The 24147-nt window shown below is 46.5% G+C and overlaps 1 protein-coding gene across 6 annotated transcripts in view; it reads right to left on the reverse strand.

Moving 5' to 3' along the window:
- Positions 1 to 24147, reverse strand: part of LPP (LIM domain containing preferred translocation partner in lipoma) — a 558558-nt gene that overhangs the window by 233932 nt on the left and 300479 nt on the right. For all 6 annotated transcript variants that reach the window (XM_075938236.2, XM_075938238.2, XM_075938235.2 and 3 more), the window contains one exon: positions 13559 to 13677. In XM_075938236.2, the coding sequence (XP_075794351.2) occupies positions 13559 to 13677 (119 nt within the window). The remainder of the gene's footprint in view (positions 1 to 13558; positions 13678 to 24147) is intronic.

Raw genomic sequence — 24147 nt, forward strand, 5'->3', positions numbered from 1 at the left:
GCACAGTGCTGTGGTAAATGTGATCATTAGAAAATAAAGGGAAAGCAACATTTTTCTTTTGTGGGGCAAAGCTTCAAAGCTATATTGAGTCACTGTTCAGTAGCAAACTTTTGAAAGAACAACCACAATATTTTGTTCAGAATTACAAGATACGAAACTAGCGTACAGTATATCTGATTAATAGGACTTAAAAAAAAGCCTCCACAAAATTCAATCAGCAGAGAAGTCACTTCAGGGAAAATCTATTACAGTAATTTTTTTATAGTGCCAATCACTGAAACTACATCTGGAGACAAGGAATGCAAGATACATAAAGAACAGGGACCTATACCCCATAAAGCAGAAAATACAAAAAGGATTTAGGCATCATAGCCTGTGTCTACACCACCAGGTTACTTCGAAATACGTTATTTTGAAATAACTCCCAAAATAACTATTTCAAAATAAGTTTATTTCTCTTCACAAGCAGGAGTTATTATTTCAAAATAATAGGCTTGGTAGTGTGGACACTCCACTTGTTATTTTGAAATAACTCACCAGTGTAGACATGCCCACAGTGGACAAGCAATTCAACTTAAGCTCCCAGTGTGAGGCTGTCTCAAAAAGAAGGCACTAGTTAAAAGGAGTAGGGAGTTTGTTGGTTTTTATACAGCATTAGCATGACTGACACTATTCGCAGAGGGGGAGCCATATTAGTCTGTAACCTTAAAACAATGAGTGGTCTTATGACACTTTAGAGACTAACAAAAATATATCGGATCATGAGCTTTCATGGGTAAAACCCACTTCATCAGATGAGTTGAAGTAACAGAAGCCAACGAGATATATAACAGAAAAAGCAGTTCTCTCTCGACTGTAGGACCCATGCCAATGAAGCGAATTAAGTGGGCTGGATGTGTGCGAATCATAACTTTTGATGTGACAATGTGAATGTCAAAGGCAGGGGAAATTGGCTTTGTAGTGCAATAACCAGTTCATGTCTTTATTCAAACCCATGGTAACAATGTCAAATGTGTGGACAAATTCCAGTCTCTTGTTAGTGAAATTCCTTTGTAGAAGGAGGGCTACTTTTAAATTCACGACTGAGTGTCCAGGCAGATTAAAATGTTCCCCTACAGCTTTCTGTGTGTTACCATTTCTGCTGTCTGATTTGTGTCCATTTATCCTTTGTTGCAGAAATTGTCCAGTTTGGCCAATATACATGGCAGAGGGCAGGGCTGGATTACTCAATAGGCAGACTAAGCATGTGCTTAGGACACCAGCAAAGCAGGGACACCAACAAAAATGAGTGTTGTTTTTTTAATTTGATATTTGATATTTAAAAAAAAAAGCATCAAAGTCATCATCATGGGAAAAATCAGAACTCCACAGAACGCTTTTTCTCAGCTGAAAAGAATAAAATACCCTCAGAGAACAACAATGTGTCAGGACAGACGGGATTCACTTTCCCTATTGCGTATGGAAGCGCATATGCTTCGTCGAGTCAGCTTTGATGAACTTATCCAGAATTTTGCAATCAGAAAAATCTAGAAAGAAGCACTTTTAATTTCAGCAGACATGTAAGTTTTGTGTCATTTCGAAAAATAACATTTTATTTTACGGTATAGTATTGTTTTTATTTTGAATTGCATATGGGGGGTACCATAATCTTTTCAGTGCTTAGGGCCTCTAAAGATCTTAATCCGGCCCTAGCAGAGGGACATATATATTTTTGTTAGTCTTTTTTTTTTTTGTTAGTCTCTAAAATGCCATAGGACTACTTGTGGTTTTAAAAGATCTAGCGTCCACATTCCCAAAAGGACGTTGGAAATTTGGATAGGATAGAAAAGAGCCACAAAAATGATCTGGCAGCTGGATAAAATGCCTGGAAGAGCTCAATCAATTTAGCTTATCTAAAAGACGACTGAGATATAATTTTATTACTGCATCCAAATATCTTCCTGGGGAGAAAATACCAGGTTCGAAGGTAGAGGTTTTCAAATTTTTTCAGCTCAGCCCTTCTCTCGTGTTATAATTTTCAGCTCTATCCTTCTCCCACCCCATGACAAAACCAGACACACGTGGACTGATGAAGTGAGCCAGATGGCTGAAGTGGTGTTTGCACCCAAAGCTGTGCATGACTGCTTCCTCCCATCCCCAAAATTCTTCCGCACTCCATCGGGGGGGCACCCCACTAACGTAAAAACCTCTGTATTAAAGGAACCTTAAAACTAGCAGAGAATAGCGAGAATGAATAGCTGGATATTGGTGCCCCACAAATTCAAATTAAAAATCTGACACAAAATGTTAACAGTGAAGGTGATTAACCATTCGAACAAACTGCCAAGGAAATTGGAGATTCTCCCTTTCTTAATGTCTTCAGATTAAGACCGGAAGAGTAAGAGCAAAGAGACGCTTTACTGAAACAAGTCGCCGAGCTCAACACAGGCATTACAGGGTGAAGTTTAATAGTGCGTGATGTACAGGAAGTCAGAAAACATGATCTAAACATTCCATCTGGCTGGAATCTCTATGAATCGACAGAAGTTAGAAACAAAGGCTTAATGGCATTTGCAAAGGCTTGTCTATACCCAGTTTTCTTAACGGTATCAGTTTGTAAATCAAATTTATGAGAATCCACGAAAGCGGTATAAACAGCTTTATACCTGTATAAATATATCTCCATAACAGGATGTATACTTTCACTGTCTCGGTATAAAATTATAATCCTAACTGACAGTCGGCACTGGTGAGACCACATCTGGAATATTCTGTCCAATTCTGGATGCCCCACTACAGAAAGGATGTGGAGGCATTGGAGAGGGTCCAGTGGAGGGCAACAAAAATGATTTGGGGGCTGGAGCACATGACCTATGAGGAGAGGCTGAGGGATTTGGGTTTGTTCAGTCTACAGGAGAGAAGAGTGAGGGGGGATTTGAGAGCAGCCTTCAACTCCCTGAAGGGGGTTCTAAAGAGGCCGGAGAGAGGCTGTTCTCAGTAGTGACAGATGGCAGAACAAGGAGCAATGGTCTCAAGTTGCAGTGGGGGAGTGTCACGGTCCACCTGCTGGTTCCGACCGTATCGCCGACAAAAAGAAAAGCCAAAACAAGGAAGGCTTTGGGGTTAATGCACCAGCCGCTGCCGGCGGGGTGGGGTCCGGGCCCTCCCTCACTCCCGAACCCCGGCCCAGGGCCCTAACACTAGGACTGTAACTCCCAGTGGAAGCAGGTGGGGGCTTGCCCCTAAACTCGCCTGCTCACGGGCTTTGCGACCCTCCCTGGGCCTCACGACCCCGCTGGTGGCGAGCTCAACTCTCCCCACTCCACCCTGAGGTGAGCCGTTCGGGCTCCCAGCTCGCTGGTTACTCCCCAAGCCCGGTACCTACCCCTCCATTCCCCTCCTGCTTCCCTCTCCCCTCTCGCTGGCCCATCCGGTCCCTTTTATCCTCCCCTTGGGCGTTTTTCCCCACTTCCGGGTTCCCGGCGGCCATTTTGTACGTCGCGTCAGTGACGTCAGCTGACGTCATCCCTGAGCACTGCGGCGCGCCGTCTTCCCCGCCCTCGGGCCAGCCAGCCGCAGTCTTCCCCGGCCCCTGCCCGTCTCGAGGCCAGACCGGAGGTGGGTTCCCCGGGGCTGCCGCCACAGACCCGGCGGCTCTTACAGCCACGGATGGTCCTTCCGCCCGCGGCTGGTGGCGGGGTTGCTCCACCCCGTCACAGGGAGGTCTAGGCTGGATATTAGGAAAAACTATTTCCCTAGGCGGGTGGTGAAGCACGGGACTGGGTCACCTTAGGGAGGTGGTAGAATCTCCATCTCTATAGGTTTTTTGGCTTGACAAAGCTCTGACTGGGATGGTTGAGTTGGGTTGGTCCTGCTTTGGGCAGAAGGTTGGACTTGATGACTCCTGAGGTCTCTTCCAACCCTAGGATTCTATTAGGCCTGGTCTAAGTGATCCAAGACAAGGGAAAAGATAGTATAGAAAAAAATCACAGTATGAAATAAATGAATAAAAATACATAGCAGCATATCAGTCACCCATATGGACAATTAGCATGCAGGTAAGAGCACATGCTTAATTCCAGCCATATATAGTCTTCCGTGAGACTTATGCAAATGCTTAGGGATTTAGTGGAATCGAGGCCTTAGTTCTGAAATCCACTGCTTTCTGTCACATCATTTTCAAAAGCTGGAGGGCCCAAACTCTGCTGTCTTCCATGCTTCCCTTCTGAGCCTCATTTCACTTTCTTCTAGCTGTCAGTTATTTCTTGCTTCCTCTTTTTTGTCCTATGCTCACCTGTATTTTGCGACCATTCAATGAAGAGCTCATTCAAAAGGACACGGTCAAGCAGTTTTGAGAAAAGATGGAAGTTCTGTTAAAACCACCAATTTTACACAATTCAGTCTGAACAGGAACGTTGTAAGAACTCTTTTCTGAAGTCAAACAGGTGAGAAACATACATACCACAGCAGAGCATCATGAACCTGACAGCGCTTCTACATTCACTCAGCTTTATGCATGTGCTTAAGTATTATTGACTTCAACGTGACTTAAGTGCATTACTGACACACTTTCTTGAAGAGGTTTCCCAGAAAACCACAGTGTGAAATTGACAAGGAAAAAAGAAAGTGAACTTGACGATTTTCATTGTCCATGCTGAATGAAGAGCATAAAGTAAATGAATAGCATCACTCGGAGAAAGCAAAATAGATCTTTAAAGCTCTTTCCATTATAATAGCCACGCAAGAGAATTAATTTTCTTTTTTCTTACACCAAGTATAGGGTTGAGTGGTTTATTTAGTTTGCGAGTCTGCAAAAACACAGTGAGCTCATCAAAGAAATATTTAATCCTTTATTTCTTGGCTGCATAAACAGTGTAGCTACAAGCTCCACACCAGTTGCTAGGGAAAGATGGAAAGGGCTAGTTGTAAAGTCTCTTGGTTTATGATTCCTTATAGAACAGAAGCTGACAAAAATCCAAGAGCCTCCGGGAAACTGGACACAAATTTCATGCAAATACATGTATAGACTACATAAAACTCAATGGTTCGGGCTCAGTTTGACTTTGGGTATGTGTATACTGCACGGCTATCTCGGGTATCCGAAAATAGCTACCCCACATCTTCACAAGCTGCCCATTATTTCAAAATATTTTTCGAAATAATGGTTGTGCTATTCCAGCATCCTGGTAACCCTCATTCCACGAGGGTTAAGGGATGTCTCAAAATAGCGTGTTATTTCAAAATTTGGCACTGTGTAGACGGCCAAGTTTCAAAATAGCCTATTTTGAAATTCAATTGAAATAAGTACCACAAATTGCATATCTTATTTCAAATGTAGGGTGCTGTGTAGACATACCCTTTGAGACGTGGAGTCTTCTTGCACCTGAAATGCCACCCAAAGCCTGCCACACCCCTGAAATCTTAGCTCCCTGAATGCAGACAGAGGGGTATTCTGCGTCTGCGCCTGAAAAGTGGGTTTCTGAATGGGAGAACCTATCTGGACGGGTTGCTCCTTCTCGCTTCTCACAATCAGAGCTAGCTCTGGCCTGGTGGTTAAAATTTCAGCTAGGAAATGTCTCTAACTTATGTTTCTGCTTGGAGCCAACATTCCCATAGGAACCAACGGAGATTCCCTTAGGTCAGGGTACTGCCAGCTCTAGAAGGCCACTCCGCCAGCACCAGCATAATCTTATACTGAATCGGGCCAGATGCCTTCGGACCTCCTCTTCCCGGGAAAGCGGAGGGTGGTTGGACCCAAGCACCTATGAGCTGGCCACAACAGCACAATTCTAAGGGAGAAAGCAGAAGTGTGTTGCAAGGTGTGAGCAAGATGTATTGGCAGAGCTGTGCGTATGGTACTGGAAAAGTAGGGGAGCTGGGGGTCAGGATCAGAGCTGGGAAAAACGTGGCCAGATCGGGCCCTCCTAACAGTCTGGTCTGGTCCGTGGGCTGCATCTGGCCACATTCTCAGAGACTCATAGACTTTAAGGTCAGAAGGGACCATTATGATAACCTAGTCTGACCCCCTGCACAGTGCAGGCCACACAATCTCACCCACCCCTCTTAGAATAATCCTCTCACCTAGATCTCAGATATTGAAGTCTTCAAATACTTTGAAGACCCCAAGATGCAGAGAATCCACCAGCTGTGATCTGTGCCCCATGCTACAGAGGAAGGCGAAAAACCTCCAGGGCCTCTGCCAATCTACCCTGGAGGAAAATTCCTTCCCGACCCCAAATATGGCGATCAGCTAAACCCTGAGCATGTGGGCAAGACTCACCAACCAGACACCCAGAAAGTTCTCTATAGTAGAGTATTACTATAGTAATAGTATAGTAGAGTATTCTATTTATATCCTGCTGCCCGTGCCATCGAATTTCCAGATGGTGGCTCAGGCAGCAGGACAGAATCACAGAGCACTAGAACTGGAAGGGACGTTGAGAAGTCGAGCCCAGACCCCTGCCCTTGCGGCAGGACCCAGCACTGTCTAGATCATCCCTGACAGATGTCTATCCAACCTGCTCTTCAATATCTCCCAGGATGGCTCATGGGTCCTGGTTGCAGTGCTACTCTGGCAGGGTTGACGCCGTGAGTGTTTTACACAGTCACAGCAACCCCCGGCGGCTGCCAGGCACCTCGGTAGTGGCAGGGTTGGTAGCCCCGACTTCTTTGCTGTGTTTTTACTTCAAAGCCTCTAGCTCCAGAGAACTCTGGAGGGAAGCGAGTACCCAGCTCCGCCCCTTCCGTCCCAAGCTCCACCCCTTCCGTGGGTGGAGCAAGCCCAAACCAAAACTCATTAAGAGGCCTCCCTGCAAAAATGACTGCCCAACCCCGATCAAGAGACAACAGCAGGGCTGTCATGGCGGACGGAGCATGGGGAGAATTTCACAGGGGGACAGGAACAATGTGGGGGGGTGAGGAGTGCAGGAAACCAACACACCTGTGTGGTGGAAGCTGACAGAGACCCTGCCTGCACCAGGCCTCACTTTCGTGAGCTTAGTTTGTTGCTGAAGTGGCTGCCGCTCAGCACAAACCTCTCTCTTCCACCCTTCATAGAAATATTTTAAAACCTTATATAACCTTTTCCTCAGCCAGCCTCCTTCCTCCCTGCTCCCCTGGGCGTTGGAGATTACCAGCTTGCTGCATTTTCACCAGCAAAAGAAAACAGGACAATACCATTACGGGGAATCGCTCTGCGCGGGTGGGAGGTACTAGCAGCACTCCATTTAAAATACCGCACAGTCCTCTCTTTCAGGGTGAATCCCTTCCAACCTCGGACAAAAATGACATTTTTCCCAGTGGTGATTTCACAAGCCCTCAGCATCAGGCAGTCAGTGCGCTACATGTTCTTTGCAAAGGCAACATCTTCCGACAACAACACTGCCTGTCATGGAGAGTGAAGGACAAAGCTTTGCTTTTGAGTTGCTGTTGTTGTTTTTCATTTGATGGGAACCAAGAGGGAGAGAAAGGACTGTTACTTACCTCTTGGGATATGTCTAGACTGTGGCGCTATTTCGGGATACCAGCAGTATTGCGAAATAGCTACAGCGCATCTTGAAACACGCCCGCTAGTTCCCAAAATGGTGGGCGCGCAATTCCGGCGCCCCTGTTAAGGGATTTGTCAGAACAGTGCCATATTTTGAAATTTAGCACTATCTACGCAGCTCTCCGTTGCTGGTTCAGGAGCGGCTGGGAGAAGCATTCGTGTAACTCAGCCGGGTCTGTCCCTGCCGGTGGATGTCCGTGTAAGTGCAGAACCAGCCAGAGGTCTGTGGCTTAGCAGCAGCATCCCAGTGAAAAAGGGAGCCCAGGTTGCTGGGACAGAAGCACAGTCGTCTCATAGACCAGTTTGCCCACCTCCATGCTGGGAAGAGCTGTCACACTAGGAGCCAAACTCTGTCAGCTTTCTGTCTGGTCTCCCCATGGGTCTTTGTGACAGGGTATCTGCTTGGCACTGGCCCTTGAAGAGTTAAACCCAGCCCTGGGAGCAGTGGAGCCAGCTGCTGTGGCAGATATTAACCAATCACGGCCCAGCTGAGGGCAGTATAAATAAAGGCTCCTGGAAGGGAGGAAAGTCACTGGGGAGCAGGAGGGATCTGGCTGCCAGGGAAGCTGTTGAGCAGGGCTGGGAGAAGGCAGCATGTCCACACCCCTTGCCAATGAGGAGTGGCCATTTTGTCTGCAGTTTGCCCCTGAGGTGGAGCTAGAGGGCGACTGGCAGTGGGTCTCGGAGGCAAGGTGGGCGTAGGGCAGTGTTTCTTAAACAGTGTTCCACAGCACACCGGTGTGCCGCGAGGCAGTCAGAGGTGTGCTGCGGAGAGCAACAAAATTCAAAATGGCCACCCTTAAAGGAGAAAGCGACCTTTTTTTTTTACGGTGTTCCTTGGTGTTCCTCATTAAAAAAAATTATTGTTTGGTGTTTCTTGGTCTTAAAAAGTTTAAGAAACACTGGCCTTGGAGGTTAGGGATTTCCTGAAGGGGAGGACCCCAGAGTGTGGGGGCGCTGCGGCAGGGCAACACCACTGTCTAGGAGGGACTCGAGTCCTAATATAAGGCGGGGGAGGGGGGAAAATAACAGGTAACAGTGGGCAAGATACTGGCCAGAAGGGGGTGCTCCAGGGCTGTAGAGCTAATTCCCAGAGTGAGCAGCAGGAGGCGCCACAGTGGTGAGTCGCACCCCGTTACAGTCTTCCTGTCATTCTTTGTCATCCATAGCCCTGTCAGGTTTGTCCAACACAGAGGACGGCACCATCCCCTCGCCAAACAAGCCAGCCCGTGCGGCACCGAGCACAGTTTGGACACTACTACAAATTACAAAGAAATAACAATAATAATTTCAAACCAATTCCTTGTCTCTGTCTAGGCTTGGAAAGATTCTATATTTTTTAAAAAATCATTAAATCTGTTTAAACGCCGATTTCACCATAAATACCCAAATTGGTGAAAAAAAAATCCATTGCTGATAATTGACAGATACAGAACTTTCTTGAGCAGCTACTAGACTCTTAGATAATTGTCTGACACTACCACAAGTTTCATGCCACTACAAACGTAAATCAACAGAAATACCTCAAAATGCATAAAAATAAACACAGATATTGTCTGTTAAAATCATTAACAAAATTAAAACATGAATTCTGCCCATCCGATTTACAGCTGTGCTGCCTTCATACTTCTTTGCCAGAGTGCTTTGATATGAATATAACATAGCAGGTTATTAATAGCCAAGCAGAGAGATTAGTTGCAAGTCTAACTTACGCCACACAATTAAAATGTTTCCGGTTTCAGTAAAATTAGCAGTTTATAATCAGCATCTTTGACTATTCAGAAGAGAGTAGGGCCTGAAACCTTACATAAATGAGAACAGAGTTTTATAGATTTAAAATTGCCTGCTCTTGGGCATTACGAAACAATACGTACAAGATGAATTGCATCAAAGTCTGATTGGAAGAAATGCTCAACAAAACCTTCCCCATCTCTCCCTCCTTGCCCCACTTATATTATTCCATTTACTCACAAAATGAGATTTAAAATTCCAGGGATAAAATGTGTGCTATTCCCCAGCTAAATGTTTATTTTCAGTCTGTTTTATATGCCCACATATCATCTATTCTCATGCATGCTTTGAAAACATTCATGCACATTTCTGCATATATATATGAATGTATCTCCACTCCAATTCATCTGATGAAGTGGGTTTTGCCCACGAAAGCTCATAATTCTATGTACCAGAGAACCTCTTGTTGTTTTTAAAGTTACAGACTAACACAGCTACCCCTCTGAGTTTTCTTACTCATGCATTATGTGTATTTACACTCATACATCCCTGTTAATGCAAAGTATAGGTGAGCATTTAGACACCTCGATGACATTTACTTTGTTGGATTTTAACAAGGAATACGGGCGAACCCTGTTTCAGCAAAACGTATTAGGGACACCTGGTAAAACACGGTTTGGCTAGAAGAAGAGTAATTTAGCGGGTATCCGGTTTAGTTTCACATACAAGGGAGAATCTTTTCGCAGGGATTTGGACACACGGGATTTGGCTTTTACATGTCAGGCTCTAGGAAACCTGCAGAAGGAGACCCTCCAATTGATGCAACCTTGCACAGCCAGGAGTGCTATTGAGAGAGAAGCTGCCAGCGCGGCCGTCCTTTTCCAGCAGCAGCGAAGCTTGGCCCTTTGGATTACCCCAAATTCTTACAGTCACTCCTTGGTTTTCCCACACGCGCCCAACCCATCCCCAACTTGGGCCAATGGTTCACAAAACCTGGCACTGCAGGAAGGCTGGGCTTATATATTTTTGGCCTCCTAGGGCTGCCCTACCTCTCAGAACCATGGAAAAAAATGCAATTTACTTAATTAACAGCATATAGCAGCTGCGACTCTCTCACTGAAGAAAAACGTGGAGCGGTTACAGGCAGCACCCTCTCCTGGCAAAAATGCTGCTTTTTCTCACAGGTTTGTCTCTGCACATACTGGAAAAACCCTGCCCTTTTTAGCTGGACAGTGGCTTAGCAGATGAGTCATGGCAGTGAAGAGGAACAGCCACTAACATTCACTAGGAAGTCAGCAAAATGCCTAGTAACCTCTATTTAAAGGGATGAGCCGCTGCTTGCAAATCAACCCTCTGTCACCGGCGGGACGGAGCCTGTGTTACTATCTGTCTGTCTGACTCCTTGTGAGAGGGGGTGCGAGGCAGGGAGAAGAGAGGCGGGCCTTGTCTAAGCAGCTTTCTGGAGGAAGGACCCCTCTCCCCTGGCCTCTGCTTGAACGAAAGCAGGGACAAAAAGCAATGACAAGGCAGAAGACCTGCCTGAACCCCTCCGACAAGGGTGACAGGATTAAGTAACGCCCCCTCCCCCAGCCCTGTGTGCGTAGACGATGGGAGAGGGAGGCATCTCCATTAGCGCACAAAGTAGAGGACAGCAATCCCATGCTAAAAACTGCACTGAACTCTGGGAGACAGACAGCAGGGACTCAGTGCCTGATGGGAAATCTCGGCTCTGGATGCTAGCGAACCCGCACCCAGATGAGTCATTACCAGACCGAGTCTAATCATCAATCCTCTAGCAGTGTCCGAAATACTGAAGCTGCCAAATTGCATTCTGAGTTCTCTCAAAGGAACACCCCTCGCAGCCAGGAAAGATTGTTCCCTATTGTGTAGCCCGGGGTGGGGAACCTCTTTGGGTCGGGGGCCGCTGTCCCACAGAAAAATCCGTCAGGGGCTGCGGGGAGGCAGCAGTGGGGCTGGAGCGCCAGCACAGGCTCCCTACTACTGGGAGGGAACCCCTAAGCCTAGGGGACAGATCCAGGCAACCCAGCGGCCACATATAGCCCCCGGGCCTTAGGTTCCCCACCCCTGGTCTAGCCTAATTAAACTTTGGAATACTCCCTTGAATCAACCGTTTACCCATAAATACATCTCAAGTAAAGTGTTTTGATGTGTGGATCTGAAGTCTGCATCGGTTCTAATGAAGTGAGTTTTGCCCATGAAACCTCATGAGCTAGATAGATATATGTGTTAGTCTCTAAGGTGCCACTTGTTTTTAAAGTTCCTTTGGGACGTCCCCTTCCCCTGACTGTACTCTGCTCTGCCTATCTCCAGCACGCCAGATCCCCAGCTACCATCACCATCTGGAAACCCCGATCAGTTCAAACTTCACACAGGGGTGACGTCTCTCTCTCTCGCTCACTCCAGGAATAGCCTCCTGACCAGCCTTGAGCACCATCGGAGCATGGGCGACTGTTCCAGGAAAGCTGCAGAAGTGTTACTGACTTGCTCCCATAAGAACTAGGGGCACCAAATGAAATGAACAGGTAGCAGGTTTAAAAGAAACAAATGGAAGTTTTTCTTCATACAGCACACAGTCAACCTGTGGAACTCCTCGCCAGAGGATGTTGGGAAGGCCAGGACTTGAACAGGGTTCAAAAAAGAGCTAGGTAAATTCATGGGGGTTAGATGCATCAATACTTATTAGCCAGGATGGATAGGAATGGTGTCCCTAGCCTCTGTTTGTCAGAAGCTGGGAATGGGAGATAGGGGAGGGATCACTCGATGATTTCCTGTTTTGGTCACTCCCTCTGGCGTGTCTGGCATTGGCCACTGTCGACAGACAGGACCCTGGGCTGGATGGACCTTTGCCCTGACCCGGTACGGCCGTTCTGATGTTCTTATGTCTCTGACCTTGCTGTCTCTCACTCCGTGTGGCCTCTCTCCACGCGGTTCCTTTATTACTGTATGTGGCTTTATTGAAATCCCTTTTGGTCACCTGGTTTCTTTTGTTCTCATTCTGCAAAGTTTCCACTTCTCCTTCCCTTCTCCCTTCCTTTTGAGGGTAGGCCACACTTGCTTTCCAGGGCACGAGCGGCATTTTAGCAAAAACTTTGTGAGGGCTGAGAACGATACCATCTGAAGTGTTTCCCCCATCCTTGTCTGGTATGCTCCTGCTGAGGCCCTATCAGCAATGATGGAGCCATGTAGGCTATGTCTACACTATGAGCTTTCTCTGCAAAAAAAATGAGCTTTCTCTGCAAAAAAATGCAAATGAGGGGCTTATTTGCATGAGTCGCAATCTCATTTGCATATTTTCTCTCGGTCCATTTTTGCTCTGGGGTTTTTGTGCAAAAACAAGCAGTGCAGACATTTTCTTTTTGTGCAAAACCCCTTTTTCCCGCAAGATTGGTATACCTCTTTTTTGGGGGGCATAAGGATCTTGCAGAAAAAGTTTTTTGCGCAAAAAGAAAACGTCTACACTGCTTGTTTTTGTGCAAAAACCGCAGCGCAAAAAAGGATTGGCAGAAAATATGCAAATGAGATCACAACTCACGCAAATGGGCGCCTCATTCGCATATATTTTGCAGAGAAAACTCGTAGTATAGACGTAGCCATACAGTTACACACACAGGTTTAGGCAGGTTTTTTTTACAACACAACTTTCCAACACCAACAGGAATTCACAAGTTGTCCTGACATGTTCCCACATTCATCCCCTCCCCACCACTGAACCGCCTGGGAGTCAATAATGGATTTATCCTCCCTGCTCCTCGTTAAGGTAGGGAACGATCATCATCCACACCTTACCAAGAGGGAAACTGAGGCACAGAACTAAAGTCTCACAGGAAGAACAGAACAGAAACAGAATTGATCCCCTGGCGCCTGAGTTCCAGTCAGTGCTTAACCCATTAGCCCATCCTTCCACAAAACGGTTGGCTAGAAGCCTTTATCACATTTGTTTAGAGAAGTAGCATGGGAAATATAATCACTCTCGATATTATCCTTTACCGGGGGGTTTAATATACAAGTCTGAAAGAAAGAGCAGAACAAACAGGACCCTCATTGCCTTTTCGTCCAGTCTGGAAACCTCTCTCAGGATTCATCAAATGAGCCGAGCATCTAACACACCCGGTAAGTTGGGCGGGAGAAACATTTTCCCACTTGGAAAGCAAATTGCTATGGCTGACTTGGTCTTAAGGAATCTCAAACTCGCCCACCTCTTGTTTGAGCACCAGGAACAGGCAGCTAACAGCCCATCCCAATTCTGTCCTGTCTGGGCAGGAAACACATGGCCCCTCTTACCTGCACACTGAAAGCGGCTTCATCCGTAGGGGGTGGGGGAAGAAAGGCACCAGGAGGAGCTGGGTAGTTTCTGAGATCATCTCCAGGAAGCGGCGGTGGCGGCGGCGGCAGGGGGAAATCTACAACAAATAATCACAGGATTTAGGCCCAAGATGATATAAATGAAGTTCAAGAGGCAGGGAGGGGGAAATGGCCAGCCATTGTGGCAGGAGTCTGGGCCTCAGGCATCCTTGAGTTCCAGTTCCAGGCCTGCCACTTACTAATGGTGTGATCTGGAGCAAGTCATTTAAGTGTGCCGTGCCTCAGTTTCCCCCAGCTGCCAAAAGGAGCTAATATCAAGCACTTATTGCAACAGGCTGGATCATGGAAGTCCCCCCAGTAATGTCACTCGGTGCGCTGATCAAGCCAGTGAGCCCAACTTCCTGCCTTCTGGGGCTCCCCACCATCCTGTCCTGCTAGGCCAGAAGCTCTGGTGTCCCCCAGCCAATGCACAAAGTTGGGGTTACTGCCCTCTACAGAGCAACACAGACACTGAACCGGTTCAGCTGTGAGACAACGCAGCTGTAAGGTCGCTGACAGCACCCAGAAAACCAATCCCCAAAAGAGACCAAAACCCCAAATAAATCCATCTTACTTTGTGTAAAAGTTTTACAAAGAGAAAGCTCATAAAGGCATTCACCCTCTTTAACAATGAAAGAGAGAGATGCACACTGGCTGCTTTCCTCCTACCCCAGTAACGATTATTTGCACTGGGCTTGATAGTAAACAAAAACATTTTTATCGAGTATTAAAAGTAGAATTTAAGAGACTGCAAGTGAAAACAGACAGATCAAAGTAAGTTTCTAAGTTAAACTAAACAAAACCTTGAGGGTGCATAACTGGCTGGATAACCATTCTCAGGGAGCAGTTATTAATGGTTCAAAGTCATGCTGGAAGGGCATAACAAGTGGGGTTCCACAGGAATCGGTGATGGGATCGGTTCTGTTCAATATCTTCATCAACGATTTAGATGATGGCATACAGAGTATGCTTATTAAGTTTGCAGATGATATCAAGCTGCGAAGGACTGCAAGTGCTTTGGAGCATAGGGTCATAATTCAAGATGATCTGGACAAACTGGAGAAATGATCTGAAGTAAATAGGATGAAGGACAAATCCAAAGTGTTCCACTTAGGAAGGGACAATCAGTCTCACACATACAGAATGGGAAGCGTCTGTCTAGGAAGGAGTGCGGCAGAAAGGGATCTAGGGGTCATAGTGGATCACAGGCCAAATATGAGTCAACAGTGTGACGCTGTTGTAAAAAAATAAAACAGGATTCTGGGAGGCATTAACAGGAGTGTTATAAGCAAGACAAGAGAAGTCATTCTTCTGCTCTACTCTGCACTGATAAGGCCTCAGTTGGAGTATTGCGTTCAGTTCTGGGTTCCATATTTGAAGAAAGATGTGAGGAAAATGGAGAAGGTCCCGAAAAGAACAACAAAAATGTTTAAAAGGTCTAGAAAACATGACCGATGAGGGAAGATGGAAAAAACTGGGCTTGTTTAGTTTGGAAAAGAGAAGACTGAGAGGGGACATGATAATAGCTTTCAAGTATGTAAAAAGGTGCTAGGAGGAGGGAGAAAAATTGTTCCTCTTGGCCTCTGAGGACAGGACAAGAAGCAATGGGCTTAAACTGCAGCAAGGAAAGTTTGGGTTGGACATTAGGAACAAATTCCTAACTGTCAGGGTGGTGAAACACTGGAATGAATTGCCCAAGGGGGATGTGGAACCTCCATCACTGGAGACTTTTAAGAGCTGGTAGGATAGACATAGATCATGGATAATCTAGATGATGCTAGGTCCTGCTGTGAGGGCAGGAAACTGTACCTGATAATCTCTCGAGGTCCCTTCCAGTTTTAGCTTTCTATGATTCTAGGAAAAGATACCAGCCAATTCTACAAAAATCGCACCCTTCCTACCTGACATAAGGCTTTTTTAAACAAACTCCTGGCTTCATTGCACACTCCTGACAGACATCTGCAAATCTGCACCCTGCTAGCTAGACGTGGAAGGATTAGGTTTGCATCAGTACACGTTGGTAGACATTGATTTTGCTGCACGTGCTCAAACTGACCAAAATATTTCCATCAACCACCGACATTCCCAGGTAGGCAAAGTATGAAAACTTGAAAGTTTATGATTCACTTTGTATATGCTGACATGTGACACGGACTCCTTCCCCACTCATAATTTCATGTGATTGTGGGAAAAAACCTGAAGAAATACATGCTCAAAACCAAACATCGATATCTGTCAAAATCATAACCAAATTTACATAGAATTCTGCCAAGCCTATTAATTGTCATGGAAGGAATGCTGTACGTTTCAGCAAAGCAGAAGATCCCTCCCCCACCCCGCACCACCACCACCTTCCCCTTTTCTAGTACTTCTTTGAAAAAGAAGTTTAGACATTTCATGAGTGTACTTGACAAACATACACTGAAAGTATATTTCAAAGTCCTCATACACCTGTAATGAGAAAGGGTCCATTAAACTTCCTGGGAACATTTAAATTTTTGCCACTGGGTATGTGAAAATCTCCAAATCAGTGGCACGTTGAGATGTATTAAGTTCAGGTTGGATCTGCCTGGTCCGGCACCCTCAGGATCCAACCAGTCCCAGATGAGCGATTTTGCCGGACCATATGAGATCTTGCTGTTCTCCCAGCTACCACCTGCTTCCATCCCCCACCCCTGAGTTGGCTACCGGACAGAGGCCGGCTTCCCTCCCCCACCACTGCTGCCACGCATTGGGCCCCCAGACTGGTCAGGTAGTCCTGCTGTGGTGCACCACACTTCCTGGCCCTGCAGGACTCCTAACCACCAGCCCTCCACCGGGACTCTGGTCCTGCAATATCTGTGCCGGTCCATGAATGTTGCTGGACCAGCAATCCCAATTAATCTACGTTCACCCTGTATTAGCATACCAGACACACCTCTCACTTCATATGGAAAGAGTGCCACATGGACACAGATTAAAAAAACTGGGTCATTTCAGCTTAGAAAAGAGGAGACTAAGGGGGGATACGATAGAGGTCTATCAAATCATGACAGGTGTGGAGAAAGTGAATAAGGACAAGTTATTTACTTGCTCCCATAACATAAGAACTAGGGGTCACCAAATGAAATTAACAGGTAGAAGGTTTAAAACAAACAAAAGGAAGTTTTTCTTCACACAGTGCACAGTCAACCTGTGGAACTCCTTGCCAGATGATGTGGTGAAGGCTAAGACTTTAACAGGGTTCAAAAAAGAACTAGATACATTCATGGAGGTTAGGTCCATCAATACTACTTAGCCAGGATGGGTAGGAATGGTGTCCCTAGCCTCTGTTTCTCAGAGGCTGGAAATGGATGACAGGGGAGGGATCAGTTGATGATTCCCTGTTCTGTTCACTCCCTCTGGAGCATCTGGCATTGGCCACTGTCACTAGACAGGACACTGGGCTAGATGGACCTTTGGTCTGACCAAGTGTGGTCACTCCCATGTTCACTCATAGCCCATCCATGCAAACACACAGAATCCTATTGGGCACTGATGGTTTTAAACACTGTGTGGCTAAAAGCATCAGCAGGACTGGGAGTATAAAAAATGCCCCCCCTCCCTTTTTTTTTTTTTTTAAAGGGAAATCTCTTTGCCAATCAGGAATCAAACTGTGTCAAAGCAAATGGCTTCCACTGACTAACACAACTGTTACTGTGAGATTCTAAATCTGGGAAGAAATTGCAGTATGGTCTTTTCCCGACATGTACACGTTCATCTGCTTGGTTAGAAGAGAAAAATCAAAACAAAAAATCGTTCCGGGAAAGAAGCAATTTCTTCTTACTGAAACAAATCAACCAACCCAACAGAATTCAGGCTCATGTGCCCAGATCAACTGACCGACAATGGAAACCTCCAGGATAGATGTTTTTCATTAGTCTCCTATTATCATGAGTATGTCGAGTTCTGACGTCGGGTTAGTGCTGATTAGTGATATCCGGAGAAAAATGTCTTCTGTTGATTCTCAGAACAGAAAGGGCACAGAACAAGATTGCTCTCTGTTGGCTCCTCCTGCCCCCTCTCCATGTGAATATTTAAGGATGGGTATAAGGGATATGCAGGCTCCAATGCCAAGCCCTTAGCCTCTGCCAAAGAAGATGGAATAAAGGCCCAATTAGCTGCAGTTGTATTATGGTGGTTTTTAGAATTATATCACTGAAGACTGCAAGGGAAGTTGCAAGCTATCACTTTGAGAGAGAGAGAAAGAGAGAGAGAGTCTTCCTGGTCCTGTCTGCAGGCAAAGGGACTCTGTGGGGAAGCAAGCAATTAAGAGTTTGACAGTAAACCGATTAAAACATGGTGGGGTATTGCACTGTGGCTCTGTTAGCGAGCCGTCTGCTTTGTCTCTCTCCGATGTGGGGTTCTTGGGTGTTCTGAATGCTAAGAAACCAACCCATGACTCTGAAATCTTTCAGCCCGAATATTGCATAATGTTATTAAACTTCTGCCGGGGCACACCGCAACCATAACGGGAACACGATCACTTACGCATGAGCCCTTATATTGAGGCCCCTAATTCATTTCACATCAGCCAATGAACCTTCAGCAAGCATTGAAGCCTGATCACTCTCTTTCAAACACATGTAGCCCATTATTCTATAGTAATAGCCCAAAGCACGCCTGCAATGCCCTACGGTATCATTAACAACAGTCTGAAATGCTGCAGCTTACAGTAGTGATACCGTACAGGGGCTGCTCTGGATTTGAACAGTGACGTCCAGTGTGATTCTGTATCCCAGTTCCAATCCTATGGACCATCAAAGGTCCCAGTATAAACAAGTCATAGAGTGACTGGCTGCTTGCAGGGGAGCAGTGTCTGCCACACCTGTGCCATAATTAATTTGCTTTCCAGCTTACAGGTATAAGACTAAGATGGTCCTTAATTGATACCTGGGCCTTATTAAAAGACAGAGGCCAGCCTCTGGCTGGAACCACAGGGAGAGAGAAGGCTACTGTGGAAGGCACAGAGCCAAGGTTTGCAAGAAGTGGGGTACACCCAGCAAACCTGCCAAATGGCTCAGGGAGAGACTCTCAAAAGTCACCCAGATAGTGGCAGGGAACAGGGCCCAGAGGGTGGGCTGAAGAGAAACCCCAAGGGGCAGAAAACCCTTTGTTGTTTTTAGTACTCTTTCGTTTGTTGCCACTCTAGAAGGGTTTAGGTTTCTCTGTGACTTGGTTGGAGGCCTAAGCCACTTTTCCAGCACAGATGGGTGCATGGCGAGTCGATCCCCTTCCCATCTCAGAAAGGAAATTGAGGAAGGGAGCAACGCTAGCACCACACTCAGCCAGCAGGGGGTGCTACAGGGAGATCATGCCTTGTGACACACATTTATCCATGATATTTTTTGCTGCCGCAGCTAATTGTTCTGTAATGCAAGTTACTTGACCGGGACAATATTTAAGTAACCAAAATAGCATTTTTGCTGGGAGCATTGTAAAAAGAAGCCTATGAAAAGTCATTTGAGCCCACATTTATACACGCAAAACAGTCACCCGACTGCTTATTATGTGCATCATCTACCTATATGTGCTACTCAGCCTACGATTAATACATTAAACTAAGGAACCTACTAGCCTGCCACGATCATTACCAGCTACTAATCTTCCCATGTTAACTACATTCGCTAATCAGCCACGGTATTAATAGGCAGCTGAAAACAACTAATTTCACTCTCCGCATTTAAAAAAAGGAACATTGACTCTGTGAGATCGTTGATCCAAAAATTTACTGCACCGCAATTCTGCATTTATGGATTTGTACTGTATTAAAAGGTCACTGGCTGTTTAAGACTTAAACAGTTTTAATTATTCGAAAAAGTCTCTGAGCAGTAAGAAAAAGAAGCTCAGAACAAACAGCAGCAGGGATTCTAATTAAAAGGGCCAATCCATCTAATTTTATTTGGGGTTAATTATTCAGGATTCACTCTCCGATGTGTAAGGAATAGCAATTAGTAATTTTAGTGGTTTGAAGAACATTGGAGGTGTAATCAGTTAAAATGAGTGAGTGTTTACAACACAAGGTGGTGAATTAGTTTCTCCCAGCTGGAAAACGGGAACATTAGTCCCCTACAGTTCAAGACTATGAATCGCGAGTGCTGGTTGAAATATTCTATTCAGATAAAAAACACACACCAGCAATCATCTGGTATTTTTGTTTACCGCAGGGAAAATCAGTGTATGGAGGTAGCATGTACCATATTTAGCCCTCTGCCTCTGAAACACCGTTACCACCACGACTGGCCCACAAATGCTGCTGCAATTACAAAAACCAATTATCCTTCCACCCGCCAGCTGACCACACCTGTAGGAAGCATCCCTCGGAGGTGAGATTCTGATCCAGTGCATTAGTGTAAATCCAGAGTAGCACCACTGACTCTGCATTTGCTCTGGTGTAACTGACGTGTGAATGCAGCCTCCAGATGCAAACATCTTTCACGGGCTCAGCTGTCATGCCACTGAGCCGCCATTCCACTTTTAATTGGACCCAGGCAAGAGACATGATCCGCCTCTCACTCAACCCGACAGGATGCTCGCTCACTCTCTTGATTTACGCTGTGCACCGACAAAACCTTGGCGAGCACCCAAGGATGAGATCCCGGTGCACAGAGAGTGGGATGGGATGGAATGGCCCCGGGCTTGCTCCAGACACACCGAAAAACCTCTTCTGGCCATCAGTGGGCTCTGGGGCAGGCGCCAAACAGGGGACACTTTTTGGAGCGGGGGTGGGGAACTACACCTCCCTTTTCCTCTGTCTGTGTCCCTCACTGTCACCAACAGCTGGGGCTGGCAGCCGGGATCCTGCATGTGGAACTGACGGCCAGGACCCTGGCTCCGGGAGTGGGGGGCTGGACCCCCCCCAGGCGGACGCAGCAGCTGAGCACTAGGTCTGACAGCTGAGCCTGTGCGCATGAGGACTGCAGCCGCGTGGGACCCAGGAATGGAAGCGAAGCCCCCAGGCAACGTGCCTAGCGACTGGGACCCCAGGTGGCAGGGGTGCAGGGTTTGTGGCTGGGATGCCCAAAAACAGGGCGTGCTATAGACCTCCCCTGCCCCGCACTCCTACTCCTCACACCTATGGCGCCAAACATCCAGGAACCCCTCACCGACATATTTTTAGCTTGGCTTAGTCATTACTACTAAGGTGAGCTGGCTTTAACAGCGAGCTTGCACATCCTGAACAATCTACTGCAGACCGACCACACAATCAGTTATGGATGCAGAAAACCCAAGGGCTCCAGGTTCAATTCGACCTTCCCAATTCTCCTCCTTGCCCCTCGGACAGTAACATCTCAGAGGGGTCACCGTGTTAGTCTGTCACTTGAAAAACGAGTGGCCCTGTGGACACAAGGACATTCCGAAATGAGTTAATTTGGAATAACTCCTGAAATAACTATTTCGAAATAGCACGTCTACACTACAGGGAAACGTGGAAATGAGACCCAGGCAGGCTCCCCTGATGTGGACATGCTACGTCGATTTAGAGCCTCAGGAAGCATCGGGGAATCATTATTCTGAATGGCCCACGGGAGGCGCTATTTCGAAATATCAGCCGCGGAGCCTCCACACTCTCGCTATTTCGAAATAAGCATTACTCCTCGTGAAATGAGGGTTGTTTATTCCAGAATAAAAAGCTGCTATTTTGAAATAATTTTGAAGTAACAGGCTTGCTGGGTGGACGCTCGCCTTGTTATTTTGAAATAACCCTGTAGCGTAGATGGGCCCTAGAGGCGAACCAAAATATACAGAATTGTGAGCGTTTGTAGGAAAAACCCACTTCATCAGATGAACTGGGAGTAGAAATAACAGAAACCAAGAGATGTAATATAATGAGGCTAATAATCATAGAATCATCGAATACTAGGACTGGAAGGGACCTCGAGAGGTCATCGAGTCCAGGACCAAATACTGTCTAGACCATCTCTGATAGACATTTATCTAACCTACTTTTAAATATCTCCAGAGATGGGGATTCCACAACTTCCCTGGGAAATTTATTCCAGTGTTTCACCACCCTGACAGTTAGGAACTTTTTCCTAATGTCCAACCTAAACCTCCCTTGCTGCAGTTTAAGCCCATTGCTTCTTGTCCTATCCCCAGAGGCCAAGATAAACAAGTTTTCTCCCTCCTCCTTATGACACCCTTTTAGATACCTGAAAACTGCTATGATGTCCCCCCTCAATCTTCTCTTTTCTAAACTAAACAAACCCAATTCTTTCAGCCTTCCCTCATAGCTCATGTTCTCTAGACCTTGAATCATTCTCGTTGCTCTTCTCTGGACCCTCTCCAATTTCTCCACATCTTTCTTGAAATGATATAATGAGGCTAATTAAGTGGGCTGGATGTGACCCATACATAGCTTTTAATGTGGAAATGCAAATGTTAAAAGCAGGAAAAATTGGCTTTTCATATCTTCATTCAAGCCCAGGGTAATGGTGTTCAGTCTGTAGATGAATTCCAGTTCTGCAGACTCCCTCTGTAATTGGGAAGTGATATTCCTTTGTAGAAGGATGGCTCCTTTTAAATTCATGATTGAGTGACCAGGCAGGTTGCAACGTTCCACTAGGAGTGTAGTTCGCATACAGTTAAGAGCCCAAAATTCAGTTCCCCTAAGCAGGAAGAAACTGAGCTGCCTCCCCAGGCCTCGCTGAGCTGGAAGTGCCCTGCAGACAAGCTGTCATGCCGAATTCCAGTTATTTTGTAAGCCCAGACCATGAACTGACTCCTTTGAGGAGCACTTCAAACACCTCGTGCATCATCTGCCGAGTCCTGACGCCGCCTGGTAAAGGGGCTGGCCACCCCCGTGCGCCCCCTTGTGGCCTGCAGAAGTGCCCAACCTTAACTCCCCAGTAGGGAGGGCTTCTCCAGAAACCTCTCAACCTCCCAGCCCCTGGACCCAGGATCTCCTCAGGCCCCATGGTCTCTCCCACCCCCTGGAGACCTCTCCTTCCTCCCATCTCTGATCCCCTCTAACCCCCTCCCCCATACTAGCCATGTGGCTATATGGGGAACACCAGCCCTCTTCTGCTGCATCTGGCTCACGTCCAGGGCTAGCTGGCTCCAAACCCTTAACAGGGGCAGACCACCCTGTCACACCATCAGCATCTCTGACGTACACTTACAGTCAATGCCATTAGCCTTTCATAGAATTTATGTCCAAAAGGGACCGTGACATCATCTAGTTCAAGGCTCCTGTACACCCCCGGCCATTAAACTTCACCCCGATACCCCTGTACTGAGATGAGTTAGAACAAAGCATTTCAGTCCTCAAAAGAACAACCCATTGTGTGCCACAGGCAGGGAATAGGAGAAGGCCAGGAGCCCAGAGGGAAAATTCCTTCCTCACTCTAAATCTGGCAATGCAGCTTGACTCTAAGTACGTGGGAAAGACTCAGCAGCCAAGCAGGAGAGCAGAAGTCAAGTATCTAAAAGGGTGCTTCAAGGAGGAGGGAGAAAAATTGTTCTCCTTGGCCTCTGATAATAGGGCAAGAAGCAATGGGCTTAAACTGCAGCAAGGGAGGTGTAGGTTGGACACAAGGAAAAATTTCCCACCTGTGTGGATGGTTAAACACTAGAATAAAATTTCCAGGAAGGTTGTGGAATCTCTATCACCAGAGATATTTAAGAACAAGTTAGACAAACTCCTGTCAGGGATGATCTAGACCAGGGCTATTCAACACACGGCCCATTTGTTTGCGACTCAACGTGCAGTTTGGGTTTACACAAGGCTCAACACACAGCCCGCGGGTGGGATCCATTGAACGTGGCCTCCACTGGAAACACGACCCACAACGGTGAGTCAATAGAATGGTCTTCTGTTGAGATGCGTTTTAATAGTTAAATTCCTGGACTGTCATTGTTCATTAAAAGTGCTGTCATACGCGTGGAAATCGGGTCACTATTGCATTTGATTAATATCAAAAGAAATTACTTAAATGGGGCCTGTGTGTTGTGTAGTCTTGCCTTAATCTTTATATTCATGCCCGTCAGTGTGAAAGAAGCTATTTGCATATATATGTATGTACAGGGCTCGCCAGCTGCGTGGTTTCGTGCGGTTCTGCATTCTGCACATGTGCAGATCGCTCTGCGCCGGCACTTCCGGGTTGTAATCTACTCGCCATAGGAGAGTAGATCACATTATTTGTCAAGCCCTGTGTATGGACATGCAACCACACTTACTTTGCGGCCCTCGGTGTGCACTGTGAGTATCATTGTGGCCCTCAGGGCTTCCAAAGTTGAGTAGCCCTGATCTAGATGGTGCTTGGTCCTGCCGTGAGGGCAGGGGACTGGACTTGATGACCACTTGAGAACCCTTCCAGTTTTAGTGTTCTATGAATCTATCTAAGGAGAAGGATTCTCTAGCCCATCCCATCTGATGTCCCATCTCCAGCTGTATCTAATTGCTGATGTTTCAGAGGAAGGAAGAAAGGAAGGAAGGATCCTTAGCTAATTTTATTGTGGGGGAAGATTCTTCTTGCCCCCTAACGCATGAAATTTGCTTTAATTATCAC

The sequence above is a fragment of the Pelodiscus sinensis genome, chromosome 10, assembly GCF_052426305.1.
Source record: "Pelodiscus sinensis isolate ZL-2025 chromosome 10, ASM5242630v1, whole genome shotgun sequence".
NCBI lineage: Eukaryota > Metazoa > Chordata > Testudines > Trionychidae > Pelodiscus > Pelodiscus sinensis.